Raw genomic sequence first — 26,252 nt, forward strand, 5'->3', positions numbered from 1 at the left:
ACCAACACTGACACATCATTATAACCCAAAGTCCATAGTTTACATTAGGGTTCACTCTTGGTGTTGGACATTCTATGGGTTTTGACAAATATATACAGTGACATGTATCTACCACTTTAGTATCATACAGAATTGTTTCATTGTTCTAAAAATCCCCTGTGTTCCACCTATTCATTCCTCTCCTAGCCCAATCCCTACCCCTCTGATTGGCAACTACTGTCCTTTTTTTTTTTTTCAAATTTATTTTTATTGGAGTATAGTTGCTTTACAATGTTGTGTTAGTTTTTACTATACAGCAAAATGAATCAGCTATGCGTATACATGTATCCCTTCTTTTTGGATTTCTTTCCCATTTAGGTCACCACAGAGCATAAAGTAGAGTTCCCTGTGCTATACATTACGTTCTCATTTGTTGTCTGTTTTATACATGGTGTCAGTCGTGTATATGATCAATCGCAATCTACCCATTCCTCCCACACACACCACCCTTTCCCCCTCAGTATCCATACATTTGTTCTCTACTTCTGTATCTCTATTTCTGCTTTGCAAATAAGATCATCTATACCATTTTTCTAGATTCCACATATATGTGCTAATACACGATATTTGTTTTTCTCTTTCTGACTTCACTCTGTATGATACTCTCTAGATCTATCCACATCTCTACAAATGACCCAATTTCATTCCTTTTTATGGCTGAGTAATATTCTATTTTATATATGTACCACATCTTCTTTATCCATTCCTCTGTTGATGGGCATTTAGGTTGCTTCCATGTCCTGACTATGATAGATAGTGCTGCAGTGAACATTGGGGTGCATGTGCCTTTTGAATTATGGTTTTCTCTGGGTATATGCCCAGTGGTGGGATTGATGGATTGTATGGTAGTTCCATTTTTAGTTTTTTAAGGAACCTCCATAATGTTCACCATAGTGGCTGTATTACATTCCCACCAACAGCATAGGAGGATTCCACTTTCTCCACACCCTCTCCAGCATTTACTGTTTGTAGATTTTTTGATGCTGGCCATTCTGACCGGTGTGAGATGATACCTCATTGTAGTTTTGATTGCATTTCTCTTATAATTAGTGATGCTGTGCATCTTTTCATGTGCTTCTTGGCCATCTGTATGTCTTCTTTGGAGAAATGTCTATTTAGGTCTTCTGCCCATTTTTGGATTGGGTTGTTTTTTTGATATTGAGCTCTATGTGCTGCTTGTATACGTTAGACATTAATCCTTTGTCAGTTGCTTCATTTGCAAATACTTTCTCCCATTCTGAGGGTTGTCTTTTTGTCTTGTTCATGGTTTCCTTTGCTGCACAAAAGCTTTTAAGTTTCATTAGGTCCCATTTGTTTATTTTTGTTTTTATTTTCATTTTTTATTGTCATTAATCTAGGAGGTGTTTCAAAGAAGATCTTGCTGCAATTTATGTCAAAGAATGTTCTGTCTACATTTTCCTCTAAGAGTTTTATAGTGTCTGGCCTTACATTTAGGTCTTTAATCCATTTTGAGTTTATTTTTGTGTGTGGTGTTAGGGAGTGTTCTATTTCATTCTTGTACATGTAGCTGTCCAGTTTTCCCATCATCACTTATTGAAGAGGCTGTCTTTTCTCTGTTCTTGCCTCCTTTGTCATACCTTAGGTGACCATAGGTGCATGGGTTTATCTCTGGGCTTTCTATCCTGTTCCATTGATCTTCTGTTTTTGTGCCAGTACCATACTGTCTTGATTACTGTAGCTTTGTAGTATAGTCTAAAGTCAGGGAGCCTGATTCCTCCAGCTCCGTTTTTCTTTCTCAAGATTGCTTTGACTATTTAGGGCCTTTTGTGTTTCCATACAAATCTTAAAATTTTCTGTTCTAGTTCTGTGAAAAATGCCATGGGTAATTTGGTAAGGATTGCATTGAATTTTGAGATTGCTTTGGGAAGTATAGTCATTTTCACAATATTGATTCTTCTAATTCAAGAACATGGTATAGCTCTCCATCTGTTTGTGTTGCCTTTGAATTCTTTCATCAGTTTCTTGTAGTTTTCTGCATACAGGTTTTTGCTTCCTTAGCTAGGTTTATTCCTAGGTATTTTATTCTTTTTGGTGCAGTGGTAAATAGGATTGTTTCCTTAATTTCTCTTTCTGATCTTTTGCTGTTAGTGTATAAGAATGTAAGAAATTTATGTGTATTAATTTTGTATCCTGCGACTTTACTAAATTCATTGATTAGCTCTAGTACTTTTCTGGTGGTATCTTTAGGATTTTCTGTGTATAGTATCATGTCATCTGCAAACAGTGACAGTTGTACTTCTTCTTTTCCAATTTGGATTCCTTTTATTTCTTTTTCTTTCCTGATTGCTGTGGCTAGGACTTCCAAAACTATGTTGAATAATAATGGCGAGAGTGGACACCCTTGTCTTGTTCCTGATCTTAGAGGAAATACTTTCAGTTTTTCACCATTGAGAATAATGTTTGCTGTGGGTTTGTCATATATGGCCTTTATTATGTTGAGCTAGGTTCCCTTTATGCACACTTTCTGGAGAGTTTTTATCATAAATGTGTGTTGGATTATCTATTGAGATGATCATATATTTTTATTCTTCAATTTGTTAATATGGAGTATCAGATTGATTGATATGCATATATTGAAGAATCCTTGCATCGCTAGGATAAATCCTACTTGATCATGGTGTATGATCCTTTTAATGTGTTGTTGGATTCTGTTTGCTAGTATTTTGTTGAGGATTTGTTCATCAGTGATACTGGCTTGTTGTTGTCTTTTTTTGTAGTGTCTTTGTCTGGTTTTGGTATCAGGGTGATGGTGGCCTCGTAGAATGAGTTTGGGAATGTTCCATCCTCTGTAAATTTTTGGAAGAGTTTGAGAAGGATAAGTGTTAGCTCTTCTCTAAATGTTTGATAGAATTCACCTGGGAAGCCATCTGGTCCTGGACTTTTATTCACTGGAAGATTTTAATCACAGTTTCAATTTCATTACTTCTGATTGGTCAGTTCGTATTTTCTATTTCTTCCTGTTTCAGCCTTGGAAGTTTGTACTTTTCTAAGAATTTGTCCATTTCTTACAGGTTGTCCATTTTATTGGCATATGATTGCTTGTAGTAGTCTCTTATGATCCTTTGTATTTCTGTGATGTCAGTTGTAACTTCTTTTTCATTTCTAATTTTATTGATTTGAGTCCTCTCTCTTTTTTCTTGTTGAGTCTGCTAAAGGTTTATCAATTTTGTTTATCTTCTCAGAGAACCAGCTTTTAGTTTTATTGATCTTTGCTATTATTGTCTTCATTTCTATTTCATTTATTTCTGCTCTGACCTCTATGATTTCTTTCCTTCTACTATCTTTGGGTTTTGTTTGATCTTCTTTGTTTAGTTGCTTTAGGTGTAAGGTTAGGTTGTTTATTTGAAATTTTTCTTATTTTTTGAGGTAGGAGTATATTGCTATACACTTCCTTCTTAGAACTGCTTTTGCTGCATCCCAAAGGTTTTGGGTCATTGTGTTTTCATTGTCATTTGTTTCTAGGTATTTTTTTATTTCCTCTTTGATTTCTTCAGTGATCTCTTGGTTATTTAGTAGCGTATTGTTTAGCCTCCATGTTTTTATATTTTTCACAGTTTTTTTCCTGTAATTTATTTCTAATCTCATGACATTATGGTTGGAAAAGGTGCTTGATACAATTTCAATTTTCTAAAACTTACTGAGGCTTGATTTGTGACCCAAGATATCCATCTATCCTGGAGAATGTTCCATAAGCACTTGAGAAGAAAGTGTATTCTTCTGCTTTCTGGTGGAATGTCCTATAAATATCAATTAAGCCTATTTGTTCTATTGTGTCATTTACAGCTTGTGTTACCTTATTTATTTTCTGCCTGGATGACCTGTCCATTGGTGTAAGTGGGGTGTTAAAGTCCCCGACTCTTATTGTGTTACTGTTGATTTCCTCTTTTAAGGCTGTTTGCATTTGTCTTATGTATTCAAGTGCTCCTATGTTAAGGTGCATAAATATTTACAATTGTGATATCTTCTTCTTGGATTGATCTCTTGATTCTTATGATTGTAATAGTCATATGATCGTTGTCTCTTGTAATAGTCTTTATTTTAAAGTCTATTTTGTCTGATATGAGTATTGCTATTCCAGCTTTCTTTTGATTCCCATTTGCATGGAATATCTTTTTCCATCCCCTCACTTTCAGTCTGTATGTGTCCCTAGGTCTGAAGTGGGTCTCTTGTAGACAGCATATATATATTGGTCTTGTTTTTGTATCCATTGAGCTAGTCTGTGTCTTTTGGTTGGAGCATTTAATCCATTTACATTTAAGGTTATTATCAATAGGTATGTTCCTGTTATCATTTTCTTAGTTATTTTGGGTTTGTTCTTGTAGGTCTTTTTCTTCTCTTCTGTTTCCCAGCTAGAGAAGTTCCTTTAGCATTTTTTGTAAAGCTGGTTTGGTGGTGCTGAATTCTTTTAGTTTTTGCTTGTCTGTAAAGCTTTTGATTTCTCTGTCAAATCTGAATGAGATCCTTGCTGGGTAGTGTAACCTTGGTTGTAGGTTTTTCCCTTTCATCACTTTAAATATGTCCTCCTGCCACTCCTTTCTGGCCTGCAGAGTTTCTGCTGAAAAATCAAGCTGATAACCTTATGGGGATCCCCTTGTTGGTTATTTGTTGATTTTCCCTTGCTGCTTTTAGTAATTTTTTCTGTGTATTTAATTTTTGTTAGTTTGATTAATATATGTCTCGGCATGTTTCTACTTGGGTTTATCCTGTATAGGGCTGTCTGCACCTCCTGGGTTTGATTGACTGTTTCCTTTCCCATGTTAGGGAAGTTTTCAACTATAATCTCTTGAAATATTTTCCCAGGCCCTTTCCCTTTCTCTTCTTCTGGACCCCTATAATTTGAATGTTGGTGTGTTTAATGTTGTCCCAGAGGTCTCTGAGACTGTCCTCGTTGCTTTTCATTCTTTTTTCTTTATTCTGCTCCTCGGCAGTTATTTCCACCATTCTATCTTCCAGCTCACTTAGCCATTCTTCTGCCTCAGTTATTCTGCTCTTGATTCCTTCTATTGTATTTTTCATTTCAGTTATTGTATTGTATATCACTGATTGTTTGTTCTTTAGTTCTTCTGAGTCCTTGTTAAACATTTCTTATATTTTCTGGTTCCATGCCTCCATTCTGTTTCCAAGATCTTGGATCATCTTTACTTTCATTACGCTGAATTCTTTTTCAGGTAGATTGCCTATTTCCTCTTCATTTATTTGATCTTGTGGGATTTCACTTTGCTCCTTCATCTGCAACATATTTCTCTGTCATCTCATTTTGTCTAACCTACTGTGTTTATGGTCCCCTTTCTGCAGGCTGCAAGGTTGTGGTTCCTTTTGCATCTGCTGTCTACCCCCTGATGAGTGAGGTTGGTCTGGGGGCTCGCGTAGGCTTCCTGGTGGAAGGGACTGGTGCCTGCACTCTGGTGGGTGAAGCTGAATCTTTTCCCTCTGACGGGCAGGGTATGTTTGGGGTGTTTGTGAGCTTACTACAACTTTAGGCAGCCTGTCTGCTGATGGGTGGGGCTGTGTTCCTGTTTTGCTGGTTGTTTGTTGTGAGGTGTCCAGCACTGGATCCTGCAGGCAGTTGTGTGGGGCCAGCTCTTGGTGTTGATATGGATACCTCCAGTAGTGCACATGCCGATTAATCTTCCCTGGGCCCGGGAATTCTCTGGTGGTCCAGCGTCCTGGACTTGTCACGCCCCCCCACCAAAAGGCCCAGGCCCAACCCCTGGCCAGGAAACCAAGAGCCCGCAAGCTGCACATTGCAGCCTGAGAGAAAATAAAAGAAAAAGAAAGCAAACAGACAAACAAAACCCAAGACAAATACCAAAAACAGCAGCAAACAAACAGCGGCAACACACAGACACAGAATAAATAAATAAATAAAACAAAACAAAAGAATTCAAAAATGAGAACAGTCAATAAGGACTAAACTAACAAAAAATGAAAATGAAACAAAAACAGAAAGCATAAAAACAATCAAAAATAAAGAAAACCCACAAAACAGCAAAAAAGTGAAGTAAAAGTAGAAAAGTAAAAAATATATATATTAAAAAAAGAAAAATAAAAGCAACAATACCAACAACTGAACAAAACGAAACAAAGAAGAAAAGAATAACAGTAATAATAATATTTTCCTGGGGCCTCCTCTGTCAGTGTCCTTGCTCCCACCGTGAGCCAGAGCCATCCCCCACCTCCCCAGGAGGCCTTCCAGTACTTCTAGGTAGGTCTGGACCTGCTTTGGGCACTGTGGGGCCAGCTCAGACTCTGACCTGGCTCAACTCCCACGTGTACTTGCCCCCAAAGTCCACTGCTGCAAAGGCTAGATTGGTCTCAATTGTGGGAACACTCGTCTATTCAGGTATTCCACAGACACAGGATTTACCAAGCCATTCTCAGGGATTTAATCCACAGCTTGTATAGCTGCACAGAGAGATTCTCATTCCTCTTCCTTAGTCACACTACTCCTGGGGCTCAGCTTTGGTTTTGGCCCCACCTCTGCATGTGGGCCACCCTCAGGCATCTGTTCCTTGCCCAGGCAAGAGGGAGCAAAAGCAGCAGCTGCTTGGGGCACACTTACTCACTCAGGCTGGGGAGGGGTACGGCGGCTACAATTGGGTTGTGCGTGAGTTGTTTTCAGTGGCATGAACCAGCAGGCAGTTGCAACAGACTGTGGTGCACTCGTTCTGGTGGGAATCCCTCCCAGTGCCCACGGAGGCAGGCACTGATGTGTGGGCGCAGTGGTGGCCCTGCCCCCCATGTGCCTCTCAACTACGGCGCCTCGCTTTCCAGGCAGGCCACACTTCTTCTAGGGTCATTCCTGGCCATGCATCCCCTCACTCCTGTCCTCTCTGCTGTATCTGCACAGCCAACAGTGCTCCTCTCCCCATATCCATTCTACCAACCCCTCACTTTAGCACTCAGCGCCCGCCAGCATCGGCAGACTGTTGTCCCAGGCATGGGTGCCCAGGGCTGATTCCCAAGGAGACTTTGGGATGGGCAGCGCTCAGGCCCCCAGAACCTACACAGGCAAAGGAGACCCTGGCCTGAGGGGCAGGCAGGCCCACTTAGATGGGAGCCCCTCCCAGTGTCCCCGGAAGCTGAAGAAGCCAGTGGGTGGGGAAAGGGGTTGTAATGGTGGCTCTGCCCCTTGCGCACTACTCAACAATACGCCTTGCTTCTGTGGTGTCCCAGGCTTTTTCCACAGACTTTCCTGGTTGTGGATCTCCTTACTCCTGTCCCTTCTGGCTATCTTTTCACTGCTAACAGCTGTCCCTTCCCTGGGTCCACGCTCCAAATCCCACTTTCCAGCACCCAGCCCCCCTTTGCAACTGGCCACTCATGACTCAGACTGGAATGCGCAGAGCTGTGGTGTAGATCATGCATGCAGTTCTTACTTTGTCCTGTCTTCCACAAACCATCCACTGCATTCTCCTTTGATTCCCCCGAAGTTCCTTTTCTGTCCCAGCTGATTTCCCCACCATGAGGGAGTTTTTCTGAGTGTGGAAACCTCCCCTCACCTTCATCTTTCTGCCAGGGCTGCTGGTCCCTTTTTTGATTCCTCTTTTCTTTTTTTCTTCTTTCTTTCATCCTACCCAGTTGTTGAGGGGATTTTTCTTGTCCTTTTAGGTGTCTGAAGTTTTCCACTCATGTTCAGCAAGTGCTCTGTGAGAATTGTTCCATTTGTAGGTGTATTCTTGATGTACTTGTGAGGAGCAATGAATTCCATGTCCTCCTATTCTACCATCTTGACTCCTCTACTGTTCTTTTTACTGTCACCATAGTTTTGCCTTTTCTGGAATGTGATATAGCTGGAATCATATGGTATGTAGCTTTTCAAATTGGCTTCTTTCACTTAGTAATATGCATTTATGTTTCCCCATGTCTTTATAGCTCTTTTTTAAGCACTGAATTATATTCCATTGTTTGTATGTACCACAGTTCATTTATCCATTCACCCACTGAAGGATATCCTGGTTGCTTCCATGTTTTGGCGATTATTAATAAAGCTGCTGTAAACATCCGTGTGCAGGATTTTGTGTGGGCATAAGTTTTCAGCTCACTTGAGTAAATGAGCAAATACTAGGGAGTGCAGTTGCTGGATTACATAGTAAGAATATGTTTAGTGTTGTAAGAAACTGTCAAAGTATCTTCCAAAGTGGCTGTACCATTTTACATTCCCACCAGCAATAAATGAGAATTCCTGTTGCTACACATCCTTGGTGTGGGTCATTCTAATAGGTCTGTAGAGGTATCTTATTGTTTTAATTGCAGTTCTCTAATGACATATGATGATGAATATCCTTTCATATACTTATTTGCCATCTTTGAATCTTCTTTTGTAAGTTGTCTGTTTATTGCTCATTTTGTAATCCAGTTGTTCATTTTCTTATTGTTGAGTTTTAAGATTTTTTGTATATTTTGAATAGCAGTCCTTTATCAGATACGTATTTTGTAAATATTTTCTCTCACTCTGTGGATTGTCTTATTCTCTTGAGAGTGTTCTTTGTAGAATAGAAGTTTTTAATTTTAATGAAATCCAGCTTATCAGTTATTTCTTTCATGCATCTTGCCTTTGGTATTATATCTAAAAAGTTATCAGTCTGGGAATCTGGGTACTTCTGTTGAGGGTTTTTCCTGACTGTAAAGCAAAGGTGTGAGAAAGGAGAAATGGATAGAAAGTGTCTTCCTATCTTCTTCTGTTCTTTGTGCCTCAGCTAAAGATGCAGAAGGTTTCTGTGGGCTGCTCTTCCTTTGCAGCAACTCCTCCTCTGAATGTAAATCATGATGAACTGAGTGTTTGGAAATCCTTCTCCTAAGCTGAGATTTGGGGCGTATCTGCACTTCTGGACTATCTGAATATCAAGGGCTGAGATTATTTGGAACTGTGAATACTTGTTGTTTTAGAAGCATGTGGTCTGGGAATGGTATTCAAAGTTCCTATAACATTTCCTTATAAGTGCCTTGAGTATATTTTTTTTCTGAGTTTTTGCTTTTTTGCTCCTCTTCTTAAATGTTTTTAATCACTACATTAATAAATAAAGTCTACCCCTCTCTGTACCATTTAAAAAAAAAAGTTATCAGCATGTCCAAAATCATCTAGATTTTCTCCTATGTTACTCTCTGGGAGTTTTATAGTTTTGCATTTTACATTTAGATGTGTGGTCTATTTTGAGTTAATTTTTGTGAAAGGTGTAAGGTCTGTGTCTAGATTCTTTTGTGTGTGTATGTGTGTGTGTGCACGCCATGTGGATATTTAGTTGTTCCGACAGCATTTGTTGAAAACATTAGCTTTTCTCCATTATATTGTCTTTGCTCCTTTGTCAAAGATCAGTTGACTATATTTGTTGGGTCTGTTTCTGGGCTCTGTATTCTGTTCCATTGATCTGTTTTTATTATTTTCCCAATATTATACTGTTGATCATTGTAGCTTTTTAGTAAGTCTTGAAGTCAGGTAGGATCAGTTCTTCAACTTTGCCCTTCTTCAATATTGTGTTAGCTTTTCTGGGTCTTTGTTGCTCCATAAAAACTTTAGAATCAGCTTGATATCTGCAAAATAACTTGTTGAGATTTTGATTGAGATTGCATTGAATCTATAGATCAAGTTTGGAAGAACAGAGATCTTGACAGTATTGAGTTTTCCTATCCATGAACATGGAATATCTCTCCATTTATTTAGATCTTCTTTCATTTTTCATCAGAGTTTTATAGCTTCCCTAGTATAAATCTTGTCCATATTTTAGATTTATGGCTAAGTATTTCATTTTGGGGGGTGTCTATATAAATGGTAATGTGTTTTCAATTTCAAATTCCACTTGTTCATTGCTGGTAAATAGGAAAACAATTGATTCTTGTGTTAATATTAACTTTGTATCCTGCAACTTTGCTCTAATCACTTATTTCTTCCAGGAGTATTTTCCTTGATTCTTTTGGATTTTCTACTTAGATGACCATGTTATGTGCAAACAAAGATAGTTTTATTTATTTCTTCTCAATTTGTATCTTTTATTTCTTTTATTGTCCTCTTGCATTAGTTAGGAGTTCCAGTACAATATTGAAAGGAGTGGTGAGGAGGGAATGTCTTTGACTTGCTCCTGATCTTAGTGGGAAAGCTTTGCATTTCTCACCATTAAGGATGGTGTTAGCTGTAGATTTTTTGTAGATTCTCCTCAAATTGAGGAAGTTTCCCTCTATTCCTAGTTTGCTGTGAGTTTTTATCATGAATGGGTGTTGGATTTTGTCAAGTGCTTTATCTGCTTCTATTGATATGATCATGTGACTTTTCTTCTTTAGCCTATTGATGTAATGGATTACATTAATTGATTTTGAATGTTGAACCAGCCTCAAATACAATAAATCTTACTTGATTGTGGTGTGTAATTGTTTTTTATACATTGGTGGATTTGGTTTGCTAATATTTTGTTGAGGATTTTTGCATCTGTGTTCATGAGAAATATTGATTGCTCTGTGGTTTTCGTGTAATATCTTTATTTGGTTTGGGTATTTCAGGTAATACTGGCTTCATTGAATGAATTAGGAAGTATTCTGTTCGCTTCTATCTTCTGAAAGAGTTTATAGAGAATGAGTATAGTTTCTTCCTTAAATGTTTGGTAGAATTCACCAGAGAACTCACCTGGGCTTGATGCTTTCTGTTTTGGAAGTTTATTATATTGATTCAATTTTTAAACAGATACAGGCTCTTAAGATTGTCTATTTCTCCTGTGTGACTTTTGGCAGATTGTGTTTTTCAAGGAATTTGTCCATTTCATCTAGGTTATCAAATTTGTGGGCATGGAGTTATTCATAACATTTATTTATTATCCTTTTAAAGTCCATGGGATCTGTAGTGATGCCCTCTCTTTCATTTTTCGACACTAGTATTTCTGTTTTCTCTTTTATTTTCTTAGTTAGCCTGGCTAGAGGCTTACTGATTTTATTGATTTTTCAAAGAAACAGCTTTTGGTTTTATTAATATTCTCTATTGATTTCCTGTTTCCAATTTCATTTGTTTCTCCTCTAATTTTTATTTCTTTTCTCATGTTTACTTTAGATTTAACTGGCTCTTCTTTTTCTAGCTTCCTAAGGTGGAAGCTTGGCATACTGGTTTTAGATCTCTGGTCTTTCATAATATATGCATTTAATGCTATAAATTCCCCTCTAAACACTGCTTTCACTGTATCTCACAAATTTTGATAAGCCATATTTATTTTTTCATCTCATTCAAAATATTTTAAAATTTCTTGTGAGATTTTTTTTGACCCATATGTTATTTAGAAATGTGTTGTTAAAGCTCCAAGTATTTGGGGATCTTCCAGTTATCCTTCTGTTTTTGATTTCTACTTTTATTCCGTTGTGATATGAGAGCAGATTATTGGATTGGATTGGTCAAAAAGTTTGTTCAGGTTTTTCCCAAACATCTTACGGAAAAACCCGAGCGAACTTTTTGGCCAACCCTATATGATATCTATTTCTTTAACTTTTTAAGGTATGTTTTACGGCCCAGAATGTAGTCTATCATGGTGAATGTTCCAAGCAAGCTTGAGAAGAATGTGTATCTGCTGTTGTTAAATGAAGTAGTTTATAGTCTGTTCTGCCTTTTGTAGTGTTAATTGAGCACTTCATATAATTCTGTTTTCTCTCCTTTCTTAGCATATCAATTATTCTTTCTTTCTAATTTTTCTAGTGGTTTTCCTACAGTTTGCAATATTCATTTACAGTTATCCAAGTCCACTTTCAAGTAACACTTTATAACTTCATGAGTAATGAATGTACCTTATATTAACAAAAATTTCCTGATTCCTCTTCTGTCCGTTGTATTATTGTTGTCATTCATTTCATATACACACACACACACTATATATATTATTGAATATATTGTTGCTATCATTTTGAACAAAGTATTTTCTGTTAGATACATTAAGAATGAGAAAAATAAAAGTTTTTACTTTTACTTAGTCATTCTCTGCTGCTTTTCCTTTATGTAGATCCAAATTTCTGGTTTATACCATTTTCTATCTCTTTTATAATTTTTAATAGATTTATTTATTTTTATTTATTTATTTTTGGCTGTGTTGGGTCTTCATTTCTGCTCGTGGGCTTTCTCTAGTTGCGGTGAGCGGGAGCTACTCTTCGTTGCGGTGCATGGGCTTCTCATTGCAGTGACTTCTCTTGTTGCAGAGCACGGGCTCTAGGCACACAGGCTCTAGAGTGCAGGCTCAGTAGTTGTGGTGGACGGGCTTAGTTGCTCTGCAGCATGTGAGATCTTCCCAGATCAGGGCTCGAATCCGTGTCCCCTGCATTGGCAGGCAGATTCTTAACCACTGCACCACCAGGGAAGTCCCTCTATCTCTCTTTTAACATTTTTTGTAAGGCAGGACTTCTAGCAATAAATTCCCCCAATTTTTCTTTGTCTCACAATTTGTATATTCCTTTACTTTTGAAGAGTAACTTTACAGGGTACAGAGTTCTAATTTCGTGGGTTTTTTCTCTCAACACTTTAAATATTTCACTCCACTCTCCTCTCGCTTGCACGGTTTCTGAGAGGAACTGGATGAAATTCTTATATTCCCTCCTTTATAGGTAAGGAGCAAAGATAAGAATTTCCCCTCTCTGGCTTCTTTCAAGAATTTTCTTTATTTTTGATTTTTCTGCAGTTTAAGTAGGACGTGCCTAAGTGTAGTTTTTATTGGCATTTGTCCTGCTTGGTGTTCTCTGAGCTTCCTGGGGCTATGGTTTGGTGTCTGACATTAATTTGGGGAAATTGTCAGTCATTGTTAATTAAAATATTTCTTCTGTCCCTTTCTCTCTCTCTTTTCCTTCTGGAATTCCCATTACACGTGTGTTACACTTTTGTAGTTGTCCCATATATCTTGGGTATTCTGTTCAGTTTTTTTTTCAGTCTTTTTTCTTTTTTCTTTATAGGTTTTAGAAGTTTCTATTGATGTATCCTCAAGGTCAGAGAGTCTTTTCTCAGCTGTGTCCAGTCTACTGATGAGCCCATCAAAGGCATTCTTCATTTCTGTTACAGTGTTTTGATCTCTAGTATTTCTTTTTTATTATTTCTTAGAATTTCTCTATCTCTGCTTACATTGCACACCTGTTCTTGCAAGTTGTCTACTTTTAACGTTAGAGCCCTTGGTATATTAACTGTAGTTGCTTTAAATTCACAGTCTGATAATTCCAACATCTATGCCATATCTGTGTCTGCTTCCAGCGCTTGCTCTGTCACTTCAAACTGTGATTTCCCTTTTAGTATGCCTTGTAATTTTTTGTGGAAAGGTGAATATGATGTACCAGGTAAAAAGAACTGTGTTAAAGAGGCCTTTACTAGTGCAGTGGTAAGGTGTGTGAGGTAGGGGAGGCATTTTGGAGTCCTGTGATTAGGTCTCAGTCCTGGGCTTTGAGTTTAATGAGTGCTTCTCATTTTTTTTTTACCACTTAGGTGGTCCATGATAGCTAAAGGGGGCTGGAGTTGGAATTCCCTTCCCCCACATGGAAGGCTACAACAGGCTGGATTTGGGCATTTCCCTTCTTCCAGGCTGGTTAGGCTCTGAAAAAACCCCAGTAGGTTAGGTTCTGGTAAAATAGTTTCTCTTGAGGACAGGCCTTGTTAGAAGAATTGAAAGCTCTGGCATATTTCAGAACCCTTACTTTTTTCCTCCCACTGCCTGAAGCACAGGGAATTATTTTCCCAGTTGGCACTGTGAGAACTTGATGGAGCTTCTGGAGGTAAATTCACCAAAGTACATCTCCCTCCCCCAGGACTGGATCCCTCTGGGGTTTTTCTCTCTCAGGCTTGTTCACACTGAGCCTCCAGCACTTTGTGGATTTCAGTTCCTATTTCCCTCCCAGGCATTGGCTCTTGGCAAGGTTTCAACTCCTGTAAATTGTGGTTCTTTTAATTTGCCAGTAAGCAATTTGTCTCTCCAAATTTGGGGGCAGTGGTTTGCCCTGTGAACTCACTCCCTGAGGGATCTAAGAAGAGTTATTGATTTTCAGTCTGTTCATCCTTTTACTTGTTGTTAGGACGGAGTGGTGACTTCCAAGCTCTTTACTGACGGACAGAAAACTGGACTGTCCTTTTTGTATTTAAGAAAATGCTCTCAGCTGTCATGTTTAAAGAACATACTGACAGTTTTTCTGAGGCCATGAATGGACAAGCTTTAGAAAAATTATTTAAAGAAGAGAAGCCATTGATTTATATTAATATTTGTACCTCTCTCTAATATGGTTGTAAATAAAAATTTTAACATATGTTATGGGTCATGAGGCATAACCATCACTACTCATTTGGAACATTTTCATTTTCTACCTGCAGCTTCTCTTTTATACTTTAAAAATATGATTTGGATGTAGCTCAGAAGAGGCCCTTTTAATTATCCAAATCTACATTTCCGGTTAACTGCTTTTCACTCTGTATGTGAGGGTCCTTACATGCAGAGATTTCTGAAGGGAGGAAATTAAACCTTTCTCACTAGGGAGAATGTAGCTCTTAGAAAGTAGTTAATGCTGCTGAAGTTGAACATGGACCTACTGTTACTATCAGAGAAACCGCTAGTGATTGTTTTGTTTTTAAGTATTACATTAGAATTTCCCTTTGGCATTTGAAATTAGAGTGGTTCTCTTGCACTGGAAGACGATTCCGCAACTTTTGAGCATAAAATGTTCCTTGAACAACAGTTTGGATATTTCTGTTCCCAATTCATCTCCCTACTGGAAATTTTACATAAGAATGACTTACATTTTGAGGAGAAACATAAATTTCTATTCTGTTATCATTAACTCTCAATATATGATCAGGGTCCTTTGGATCCAATTTTAGTTTCTGTGTTTCTTTTTGTGCAGTTTTAGCCATTTGTACAGATTAATATTTCATTGTGATTTTTTATTGTTATCAGAGGTCTTCAAAAGAACGGAGGAAAAAAATTTTTAGATACAACAAAACTTATTCTATCTTGTAACTGCTATCAGGTTTCGCTGGACCACGATCTTATTTTTTCCTCTCTTTTGAAACATTTTGCTATTTTATCATTACTCATCAATTATTTCCAACTATGTTTGAAAGACAAATAATTATTTAAATGGAATAATGATGGAATCACTTAAAAAGAGACAATAGTGAAATATATCATCAATGAACTATTTTTCCTAGTACTACAAGGAGGTCTCTCTCTTTCTCTAACACACATACCAATTAGCTAAAATGGAAGAGAACATTTCTGATTATCTAAAATCCACCAGACATTGTTTTAGGAGCTTTATTTATGTAGATTATATTATTTAAATCTCACAGTATACCAATATATTACTCCTGGGTTATCAGTAAAGAAACTGAAGGTCTGAGAATATACAGTGTTTTATATTTTACACTGTCTAGTATAGTAACTTATGCCGTGTAAATATTCTCTGTATTTCAATTAATACATTATACTAATTTGTTCAGGTACAATGTATATTTCAGATCCATATAATATTTTGAATAAAATACATATATATTTAATTAACTATAAAAAAATTGAGCACCTGTACATATGAAAAATGGTCCCTGCCTTGAGGCACATCTTAGCCTTGCAGAGTGTTTACACATATATAGAAGTAACCATAATATCAGTACAAGTTAGAAAGTTCTATAGACTAAGGTGACTATGGATTTGCAAAAGAGGTGGGAATTTCTCCTAGTTGAAGGATGTGTTGGTAGATGGTCTTGTACGTTCATCAGTAGGGAAAAAGTGTACTCCAGAAGAAGGGATTATTTCAAGCACACAGCTGAGCACAGGAAAAAGGGCAGTTTACATGTGGCCAAACAGTTGTAGGTATAAATATAATAACCTGCTCCTCTAGATTTCTATGTTTTATGCAAATAGCTTTTTAACTACAAAATTTGCTTTTAGATAGCAAGCATTTATTTTCTCTTATATTCATGGGTATTTATCCTTTTTGTTTGTTTTACATGTTCATTGTGAATTAAAATTCTATATTGATAAATTAAATTTCTATACATTTTTCTTTAATGTTAAATGTAACCCTAAAACTTTACAATTAATGTCCATAGCTCTTTGCATTTTTCATTACCACAATATTAAGGTTTCTAAAACATATCTATGAATAAATATTTACATATAATTATTCAGTTATGGAATTCCAGATTGAACATTTTTTAAAAATCCAACAGTTGTGCCAATGATTTTTACTAATACACACACATGTATACTTCTGCTCATATCAAAATGATATCTTGAAGTAATTTTCTATACAGTTGACCCTTGAACAACGTGGGTTGGAACTGCGTGAGTCCACTTACATGCAGATTTCAACGAATTCACTTAATAAGTATATGGAAAGTTTTGGGGAGATTTGTGACAACTTGAAAAAATTCACAGATGAACTGCATAGCCTAGAAATATTGAAAAAATTAAGAAAAAGGTATGTCATGAATGATTAAAATATATGTAGATACTAGTCTATTTTATCATTTACTGCCATGAAATATGCACAAATCTATTATAAAAAGTTAAAATTTATCAAAATGTATGCAAACACAGATCGTATGTGGAACCATTCATAGTCGAGAGAAATGTAAACAAGCATAAAGATGCAGTATTAAGCCATGATTGCATAAAGATAACTGTGATACATACTGTACTATGGTAATACTTTCCTAGCCATCTCCTGCTGCTGTAGCAGTGAGCCCAAATGTAGTGCACATCTGCTTAAAACGCTGTGACACCAGTCACCTCTACATGAGCACTTCGTCTTTCCACTAAGTTGCGTATCACAGTAGAAAGTTCTTTCTCGTGGTTCTCATGTATTTGGTTGGCCAAAAAGTTCATTCGGTTTTAAGTAAAAATAAAAGACGCGTTTTTCATTTTTACCAAGAATTTTATTGAACAATGTATTCACTAACTGAACGAATTTTTTGGCCAGCCCAATATTTTCCATAATATTTACTGCAATACCATAAACCCTGAATAACACCATGGGACCCACAAAGTGCCACTCGTGATGTTGGAAGTGCTCCCAAGAAATAAGTCATGCTTGGTATGTACCATAGATTGAGGTCTGCAGCTGAAGTTGCCACCATTTCAAGATGGGTGAATCCAACCATTGTTTAAAAATAAAAAAGAGAAGGAAAGGAAATTTGTGAAGCTGTCACTGTGGTTACACCAGCATGTGAAAAACCTTGCACTTTTTGTGCAGTACCTTTTTATCTTGAAGATGTGGCCTTAATGTGGGTGCAGGTTTGCTATCAGAAGGACATACCTTAGACTCTAATATGATTCAAGAAAAAGTGAGGTCATTATTTGCCAACTTAAAGCAAATGGAAGGTGAAGGATCTAAAGTTGGAGAATTTAATGCCTGCAAAGGATGGTTGGATAATTTTAGAAAGAGGTTTGGCTTAAAAGTCAAGATAACAGGAGAAGCAGCTTCTGCTGACCAAGAGGCAAGAGACAAGTTCCCAGACACCATTAAATCACTGAGGAGAAAGGATGTCTGCCTGAACAGATTTTTAATGCAAACGAAAGTGCATTCTGGAAAAAAATGCCACAAAGGATATTTGTTAGTAAGCAAAAGAAGCGAGTATCAGGATTTAAAGCAGGAAAGAATAGACTAACTGTATGATTTTGTGCAAAGGCAGTTGGGTTTATGATCAGGACTGCCCTTATCCATAAAGCTGCAAACCCATAAAACTTGAAGGGAAAAGATAAACAGCAGCTGCCAGTCTTTTGGTTGTACTACAAGAAGAAGGCCTGGATGACAAGAAGCCTTTTTCTGGATTGGTTTCATCTGTGTTTTGTCCCTGAAGTCAGGAAGTACTTTGCCAGGAAGGGACTGCCTTTTAAAGTTCTTCTGATATTAGACAATGCCCCTGGCCACCCAAAACCCCATGAGTTCAACACTGAAGGCGTCAAAGTGGCCTACTTGCCCCCCAAACACAACGTCTCTAATTCAGAGGGTCATAAGGACCTTGTAAGGCTCATTACTCACAGTGCTCTATGGAAAGGATTGTCAACGCTGTGGAAGAGAATCCTGATAGAACGTTGTGAAAGTCTGGAAGGATTATACCATTGAAGATGCCATTGTTGTTATAGAAAAAGTCGTGAAAGCCATCAAGCCTGAAACAATAAATCACTGCTGGAGAAGACTGTGACCAGATGTTGGGCATACTTCACGGGATTTACGATGGAGCCAATCAAGGAAATCATGAAAGAGATTGTGGATAAGGCAAAAAGGGTGGGGGGCAAAGAGTTTCAAGATATGGATCTTGGAGAAATTCAAGAGCTAAGAGACACCACACGAGAGGAATTAACAGATGAGTGCTTCTGAACCAGGGCTAGATGAGGAAGAGGATGTAGAAGAAGCAGTGCCAGAAAACAAATTGACATCAGACAAGCTGGCAGAAGGTTTCCGAATATTCAAGACGGGTTTTGACTTTTTACGACATGGACTCTTCTATGATATGGGCTAAAGCAAAACAACAGAAACCCTTCTACGATACAGGCACTGAAACTAAAGCAAACGGTGGAAGAAGGGTTGGTACCATATAGAAACATTTTTGGAGAAATGAAAAAGCAAAAAAGTCAGACAGAAATTAAGATGTACTTCTGTAAAGCTACACCAAATATGCCTGCCTCTCCTGTCTCCCCTTCCATCTCCTCCACTTTGTCTGCCTCTGCCACCCCTGAGACAGCAAGTCCAACCCCTCCTCCTCTTCCTTCTCCTCGGCCTAGTCAGCATGAAGTTGATGAGGATGAAGATCTTTATGATGATCCACTTCTACTCAATGAATAGTAAATAATCATCTTGCCATACAGTTAATAAACTTATCTGTTGTGTATTATGAGAGTATCTTCATGTGAAAATCGAATACCTGTGTGGCAAGTACTGTATGAGACTTTTTGTGTCCTCATCATCATCAACGCCCAAGTATTCATCATGTAGAACATTGTGTGCAAGGTGTGTTTTGAGGTGGATAGCCTAACCTTATATAGGCATAAGGTGAGTGATGTTTAACATAAAAGTAATAACATGTTAGTTTTCTTACTGTCTTATAACTTTGCTTTCAAAGAATTATATTACCATACAGTATGTCTCTCTTCCTCTCTCTCATAATTGGAGATACTGCATATTAACCTATCATCACAGGTAAGGGTTTTTAAACAAAATGTAACAGTGTTTCCCATCCTATCTTATGAGTATGACTGTACTACTCTATGCCATAAAAATGTGATAACCATTCATTCATTAGTGTATAGGAAAGGCTACTGTGAAACAATCATATCAATTACACTAGGCAACCATAAAGCAGTCATGTTGCTGTTTCTTTGTTAAACATGAATTTCATTTTCACATTATCTTTTAATTTTTGATGTCTAGTGTTAGTAATACATATGACATCTACAGTGTTTTGTATCATAGAAGACATTATTGCTGTAGGTACTGACAGGCAGATGATTAATCTTGTAAACAGATAACTTACAGCACTGATATATACAGTACAGTACTGTAAATGTTTTTTCTCTTACTATTTGCTTAATAACATTTTCTTTTCTCTGGCTTACTTTATTGTAAGAATATAGTGTATAATACATATAACATATAAAATATGTGTTACTCGACTGTTTATGTTATCACTAAGGCTTCCAGTCAACAGTAGGCTATTAGTTGTTAAGTTTTAGGGTAGTCAAAAATTATACGTGGATTTTTCACTGTGCAAGGGGTCTGCACTTTAAATCCACATGTTGTTCAAAGGTCATCTGTTCTCTATTTGATTAGACTCTTCATTATTGCTGAGTCTTTCTCTGATGCACTGTTGGCAGCTCAGGGACCCCAGATGGAGGCAGCAGGCATAAAACTTAGGGATTTGTAGTCAAATGGATCTGCCCCCACTGCATGACCTCATGCAGTGAAGTGCAGATGGAGTACGCCCCTTTTAAAACTATCATGAAGATTAAATAAGATATTGTCTCTATAAAGTCTTTATTACATGTCTGGCTGGTAGTATGGGGTTGGCCAAAAAGTTCGTTAGAGTTTTTCCAAACTTTTTGGCCAGCCCAATAGATGTACACATAGAGGTAGCTGGGATTTAATTCCAGATCCTACATACTCTAGAGCACATAGGCTGACCATAAGCTGTCTAGAAATGAGATACACTAGATGCTAGCTGGTGGACATCCAACCAGCCATCAGATTTAAGGGAGGAGGTTTGTCAAATAAGTATACCAATCCCTGATGTTATTACTTTTGGATTACTTTGTTTTACTCAACTCTGGGAGCTGAGTTTGTTAGCATTTTGATCAAAAGAACCACTGAAAACACATATCATGGTATGAGAAAGTAGAAAATTCTAACTGTGTAATGTTGCATTTATTTGAATAGGAGTGTAGTTCACTTTTTTGAAGCAGCCATACCTTATTATCTTACAGACAAATCCAAAGCAGATGGCAAAGTTGCTGTGGTGGCCAAGAAAGGGGTAAGATCATGTTTTATTAAATCAAATATACAGACTTCAAATTCAATCTGATTAACACTATTTTTAAAAGAAAATTAAATTAATATTTTAAATCAAAATGACATATAATCAAATTTTTCTTCTAAATGTTAGTTGACACTAAAAATTTAATATTTATAGTTACTTTTATCAATGTTATAGAATTATCAAATATTAGAATAATAGAAAATTGTAAGTTAACAAGTAAACAATTGCTTTTATTTGTACATGCTCTCATATACTAAAATATTTTTAATATGTCATGTTATTATAATGTATGGAAAATTCAAATAATTAAAATTCACAGCTTAATATGGACTTTACCTTAAAGTTAAGTAGAGAACAGTATCAGACATTTGTATGAATCTTTTTAATGAAAATTTATAAAGTTAATAGCATTTTAAAAGAATTTTTAAAATTTAACATGTCATTCTATACATTGTGTGTGGAGATATGTTTAACTCTAGTTACTGTCAAAACTGTGATTGGGATAGGTTGAGCCTTGACAGTCTCCTTAAGTGACAATATTCTCGAATAGTAGTTTCTCTCCTTGTGTCCACCACTATCAATGCTTTTCCCACTCCCTTGCCAGCTTTAGATATCACCAATTTTTACATATTTGCCAATATTTGAAAGGAGAAAAATATGCCATTTTTATTTCAATCTGCTGTTATTTATTCTTTTATTTTAGTGAGGTTGAGCATTTTTCATATATTTATTGGACATATTTCTTCTGAAAACTGCCTGTGCATATCCTTGCCCATTTCTTCCATGAGCTTTTTTTACTTTGATTGATTGATTTATAGGTTGAACTGCTTCTTTGGATCTTCATTTCCTTATGAAGGCTCCCCTGTCACATAAAACTTACCTTAGATAAATTTGTATGCTTTTCTCTTTTTAATCTATCTTTTGTTACAGGGGCCCCAACTGAGAGCTTAGAAGAATAGAGGAAAAAGACATTTTTCCTCCCCTACACTAAAACCAGTTATCCGAATACCATTTATTGACTAATAAATAATCTTTCCCTTCTTTACTTTACTGTTTTTCTTTTGTTATCTTCTTTATAGTATATAGTATACCTTCTTCATAATATAACATACAGCATTTAACATGTCAAAATATCTGTTTCTATATCACGTATCTAGTCTTAAAAGAATTCTAAATTGCTGTAATTATTGTTTCTCTATCTTTTCTTTAATGTGTGGATTGGTGATCCTTCATTACCCTACTTTTTCAAAAATTGTTTTCATAGTTCTTGCCTGTTTAGTTTTTCAGATTGTATGTATATTATGATGAATTGACATTTTAAAAACCCTTTCTGTTTGGGGAGAGACTGTCCCTCCCAAGACTAGCACAGGGTACATCTTTCATATGGACCAACTAATTCCAAACCCACATCACCCAACTACCTTCTTATCAAATACCAAGCCAGTATTGCCCCTGCCCTAAATTATCCCAGGCCCAGGTTCCAGCCAATGGAGACCACCCCTCTAGACCAAAGCCTTCCAGAATTATTCAAAGTAGCCAGTCCTAAACTGTTTACCCTACCCTACATTTCCTTTCCCATGGAAACCTCAATAAAGGCACAATTTAAATAGTTTTAACAACATACGGATGAACTTTAGAAATATTTAGTTAATTCTCCCAGGAAAAATTCTGTTGAGGTGATGATTGGTATTGTAGAAAATCTATGTATTCATTTGGAGAGAAATTACATGTTTATAAAGTGAATGCACACACGTAGAAATATGTCTCTTTATCATTTTTTCTTTAGTTTTTTTCAATGTAGAATTTTACATATTTCTAACTAAGGCCTTCCCACATTATTTGTTACTAATTGGAAAAGGATCTCTTTTTTCTAATGAAAAAGAAAATCATTTTTATTTATTTATTTTTGGTTGCATTGGGTCTTCGTTGCTGTATGTGGGCTTTCTCTAGTTGTGGCAAGTGGGGGCTACACTTTGTTGCGGTGTGTGGGCTTCTCATTACAGTGGCTTCTCGTTGCAGAGCTTGCGTTCCAGCCGTGCAGGCTTCAGTAGTTGCAGCACGCAGGCTGCTTCTACTTAGTAGTTGCGGCACGTGGCCCCTAGAGTGCAGGCTCAGTAGTTGTGGTGCACAGGCTTAGTTGCTCCATGGCATGTGGGATCTTCCCGGACCAGGGATCGAACCCTTGTCCCCTGCGTTGACAGGTGGATTCTTAACCACTCTGCCACCAGGAAGCCCCCTTTAAACTTTTTTAGCTTATATATAGAAAGTATGTATGTATGCATATCTTTTTTTCTAACACTTTATTTTTATTAATGCCAAGAGTTTAACTTATACCTCTTGAAAGGCAAAATTAATGACCACTTTTCTTGATTTATACATTTATGTATAAGGAATTCAAGCTATTATATTTTCGGATAAAAAAAATTTTCCCCCAAATTATTGCAAAAATTCTTCATAATAAGCAGGAAAATTTCATTAGCCCAATTGCAGAAGTCGCTTACATTTTATGAGTAGATGTCTGGATATTTGTGCTAATTAATAAGCTTGCTTATTAACATAGAATTCATGTACTGCAGCTCACTTGATTCACTTAGCTTTATATGCATCTTTCCACAAAGATAAATATTATAATAGATCTCTACGGCTGGCTTCTAGCACCAGGCAGAGAGATACCTCAGGAAAGAATAGTAAGTAGAAGAACCCCTTGGGAAGAGTCACAGTCACGTTTCAAAACTCATTTAATTTCCTTTTGGATTTTACTTTTCTTCACCTTTCCATAGACCAGTGTTCCCAAAACTTGAATCATTCAGGTATTCCATCATCATTTTGCCATTTTCTGTGCTGTTAGTTACTGTAGTTTTCTTTCATTTGATTAACCTTTTTAGTAATTTAATTTTTTTATTGAGGTAAAATTTAAACACCGTGAAATGCACAGACCTTAAGGGTGGAGTTTGATGAGTTTTTCTTAAGTGTATATACCCATGTAACTACCATTCCAGATTAAAATAGAGAACATTTTCATTACCCCAAAAAGTGTCCTAACCAAAATTTTAAGATGTAAATGTACTCTTTTGATGTGAGTTGCATTTTCAAATATATAAATAAATATATATTAATATAGAAAATTGTCCATTTATCACTTTAAATCATCAGCGGAAACCTTCACATAGAAAGTTCTTTTTGTACTAATTTCAGTTTCTCTGTTCTCAAACTCTGTGCCACTCTATGGCAGTATTATGAAACAGCCTTCCAGGGGAGTGATTTTTAACAAGATATTCTTTAGTAACTTAAAAACTAAACCTGCCTAATTAGGTTGCAAGCTTATCTTGAATTAAAATCTATAGGAATTCTGTAGGATAACTATTAGTAGGAAAGTAGTAAAATTAGACAAAATGGATTAATTGTTGATATCCAGAAACTTTTATATACCATTTATGAGAACAAGCAAAGACCCCTTGATTTAGAGTAACTCTTTTCTGGTGTGGATGATTATATTTGTTTCTTAAATAGAAAAGTCTACTATGGGACTTATATATTGGCTTAACCCTGTTTTTGACTTGACTTTCAGTTTATGGATCTGACTTCAATCAAACTGACCTCCTTGTAGGCGCCTCTTGTTTTCAGGGGTTTCAGGTCTGAAAGGGAGTGTTTTGAGAGGTGGAAGTGGTGGGGGGTATCCTAATCCGATGACTTGTCCCAGTGCACTGATTTATCTGAGAAAATTCAAAGTTTAGTTATGCAGACCTGGTACTTGGTAAACAGAAATTCATCTTTATCAGTAATATCCTCTCTTAACTTTTAAGAATTGTTTTCATCCTAATTACTAAAAAACAAAATATCATTTTTAAAATGTCACCATGTATAATAATAGAAGATTGTATTAATTTTTGTTTCTCTGCACATTATGCCCATTTGAAAATTCACTCAAGGTATTAATTCACTTGGAATTCAAGTTTAGTAATACTTAAAATCTAGTGTCACAGATTCCAGAAATTCAAAACTTTTCAACCATAACTCTCCACGTTTTCTATTCTATATTTTAACTTTGAGCCAGAAGGCAATAAAAAGAATTCTACAAAATGTGATTGCTCTTTTGTTAAGATACAAAAACCTTTTCAACTTGAGTCCTGCTAATCACATGAAGAGCAGGTGTTGTCCTTTGTTATTTGGGACTAAAGATTGTATTATGCAGCTTTCTTCAGTTTTGTTGATTATATTCATTACAAGTATAGTCCTTTCTCTCATCCAGACACACAAATTATGACTCCAACATCAAGCTACACACACGATGAATCTGTGTTTCTTCCAAAGTTTGGGATATTTCTCATTCACCGTCACCTTCCTCATCCCATTCCATTATAACCAAAACCAATCTTACTAATCCATAGAAAAGTGGATATAACATACAAAAGGAATTTGAATGTAGCTATTGCACTAGATATTAAAAATGATCTTTCTATGTCTAATAGAAATAGCTATTGTTTTCCTGTTTGCAGAGGGAAGTTGTTATCATTGGAAAAAGTATGCTAGTGAAAATTAGTAGAATTTACATATAACTTATTAGAATGAATCTATAATTTTAAATTTATAAACATTTGGCTTCTGCCCATAATAGCTTCTTCAAACTTTTTATTTATATTAGACAACACAAGCCTATTTCTTTTCTTTGAAGACACATAAATTATTACTTTAAATTCTTTAAAATTGTAATGACTTTGGGGTGATATTTTTTATGTACTAATACCTTTACTTTGCTTCAAAAATAATTTGCTCTGTTATGAAATATGTATATTAGGTACACATCTTAAATCTGTACTCCCCCACATACTGGGAACACAGTCACCCAGATCAAACAAAGGGAGGTGTATCTTGCATATCCTTCCATGAATCTAGGCTCAAGAATGTCTTTCATTTCAACCTCTGGGATCCTCAGCTGATGTAAAGACTTGGATCCAAATAAAATATTTTAAAGAATAGTCTTTTTTTAAAAAAAAAGTGTGCTGTTGTGCAGAGTCTGTCTATTCCTGTGTAGGGGAGATCATCTTCTTTTGCATGTTGCTGAGGGTTAATGTTCAGAATTTGACAGTGATTGTGGGTTAAAGAATCAGGCCAATTATCCTTACTACTCAAGTTGATGGAGAGAAAAGTGGTAAAATAGATAATGAAGGTCTCAAAATTTGTTCTTTAGTCCAGAAAGAATAGTGTAATATGGGTACTATAATCATTGAATGTTCTCTGTACATCGGCTTTTTAGGATTTAATTGAAATACGTAGATTCTAGACAGTCTTCCTGAGAAATCTTACCTTTTCCCAACATTCCTCTTGCTAAAATATCCAGTGACTTAGGAAAAACTATACACAAATAGGAATTGTTTTCAACAGACTTGGATTTTTAGACAGTGTCCAATTGCAAGTCAAATAATCTAACTTACCAGCTTCATTCAATCGGATAAACAACTGATATAAGTTCTGCTTTTTTCTGATTTCCATGGAACTCTTTCCTCTCTGGACACTCTGTTCCTATTAGTCCTTAGTATTCTGAAGCTCTATATAAATGTGAGTACAATCTGTGCTATTTAAAAAATAATAAACTTCCTGAATTTCTGTGTTCTATCACTGGTATAGCTAGATGGTCAAAGACTGTTTAAAAAAAAAATCAAGTGCAAGACTTCAAAATTTATCAGTGAAGTACATAGTCATATAGTTCCTTGAGGTGTCCTGTTACTTCTGTCCT

General features: G+C 36.3%; 1 protein-coding gene across 2 annotated transcripts in view; it reads left to right on the top strand.

Moving 5' to 3' along the window:
• Positions 1-26,252, top strand: part of ZCWPW2 (zinc finger CW-type and PWWP domain containing 2) — a 139,280-nt gene that overhangs the window by 88,800 nt on the left and 24,228 nt on the right. For both annotated transcript variants that reach the window (XM_079935751.1, XM_079935752.1), the window contains exon 5: positions 20,466-20,512. In XM_079935751.1, coding sequence (XP_079791877.1) covers positions 20,466-20,512 — 47 coding nt within the window. The remainder of the gene's footprint in view (positions 1-20,465; positions 20,513-26,252) is intronic.

This window comes from Stenella coeruleoalba (assembly GCF_951394435.1).
Source record: "Stenella coeruleoalba genome assembly, chromosome: 10".
Lineage (NCBI taxonomy): Eukaryota > Metazoa > Chordata > Mammalia > Artiodactyla > Delphinidae > Stenella > Stenella coeruleoalba.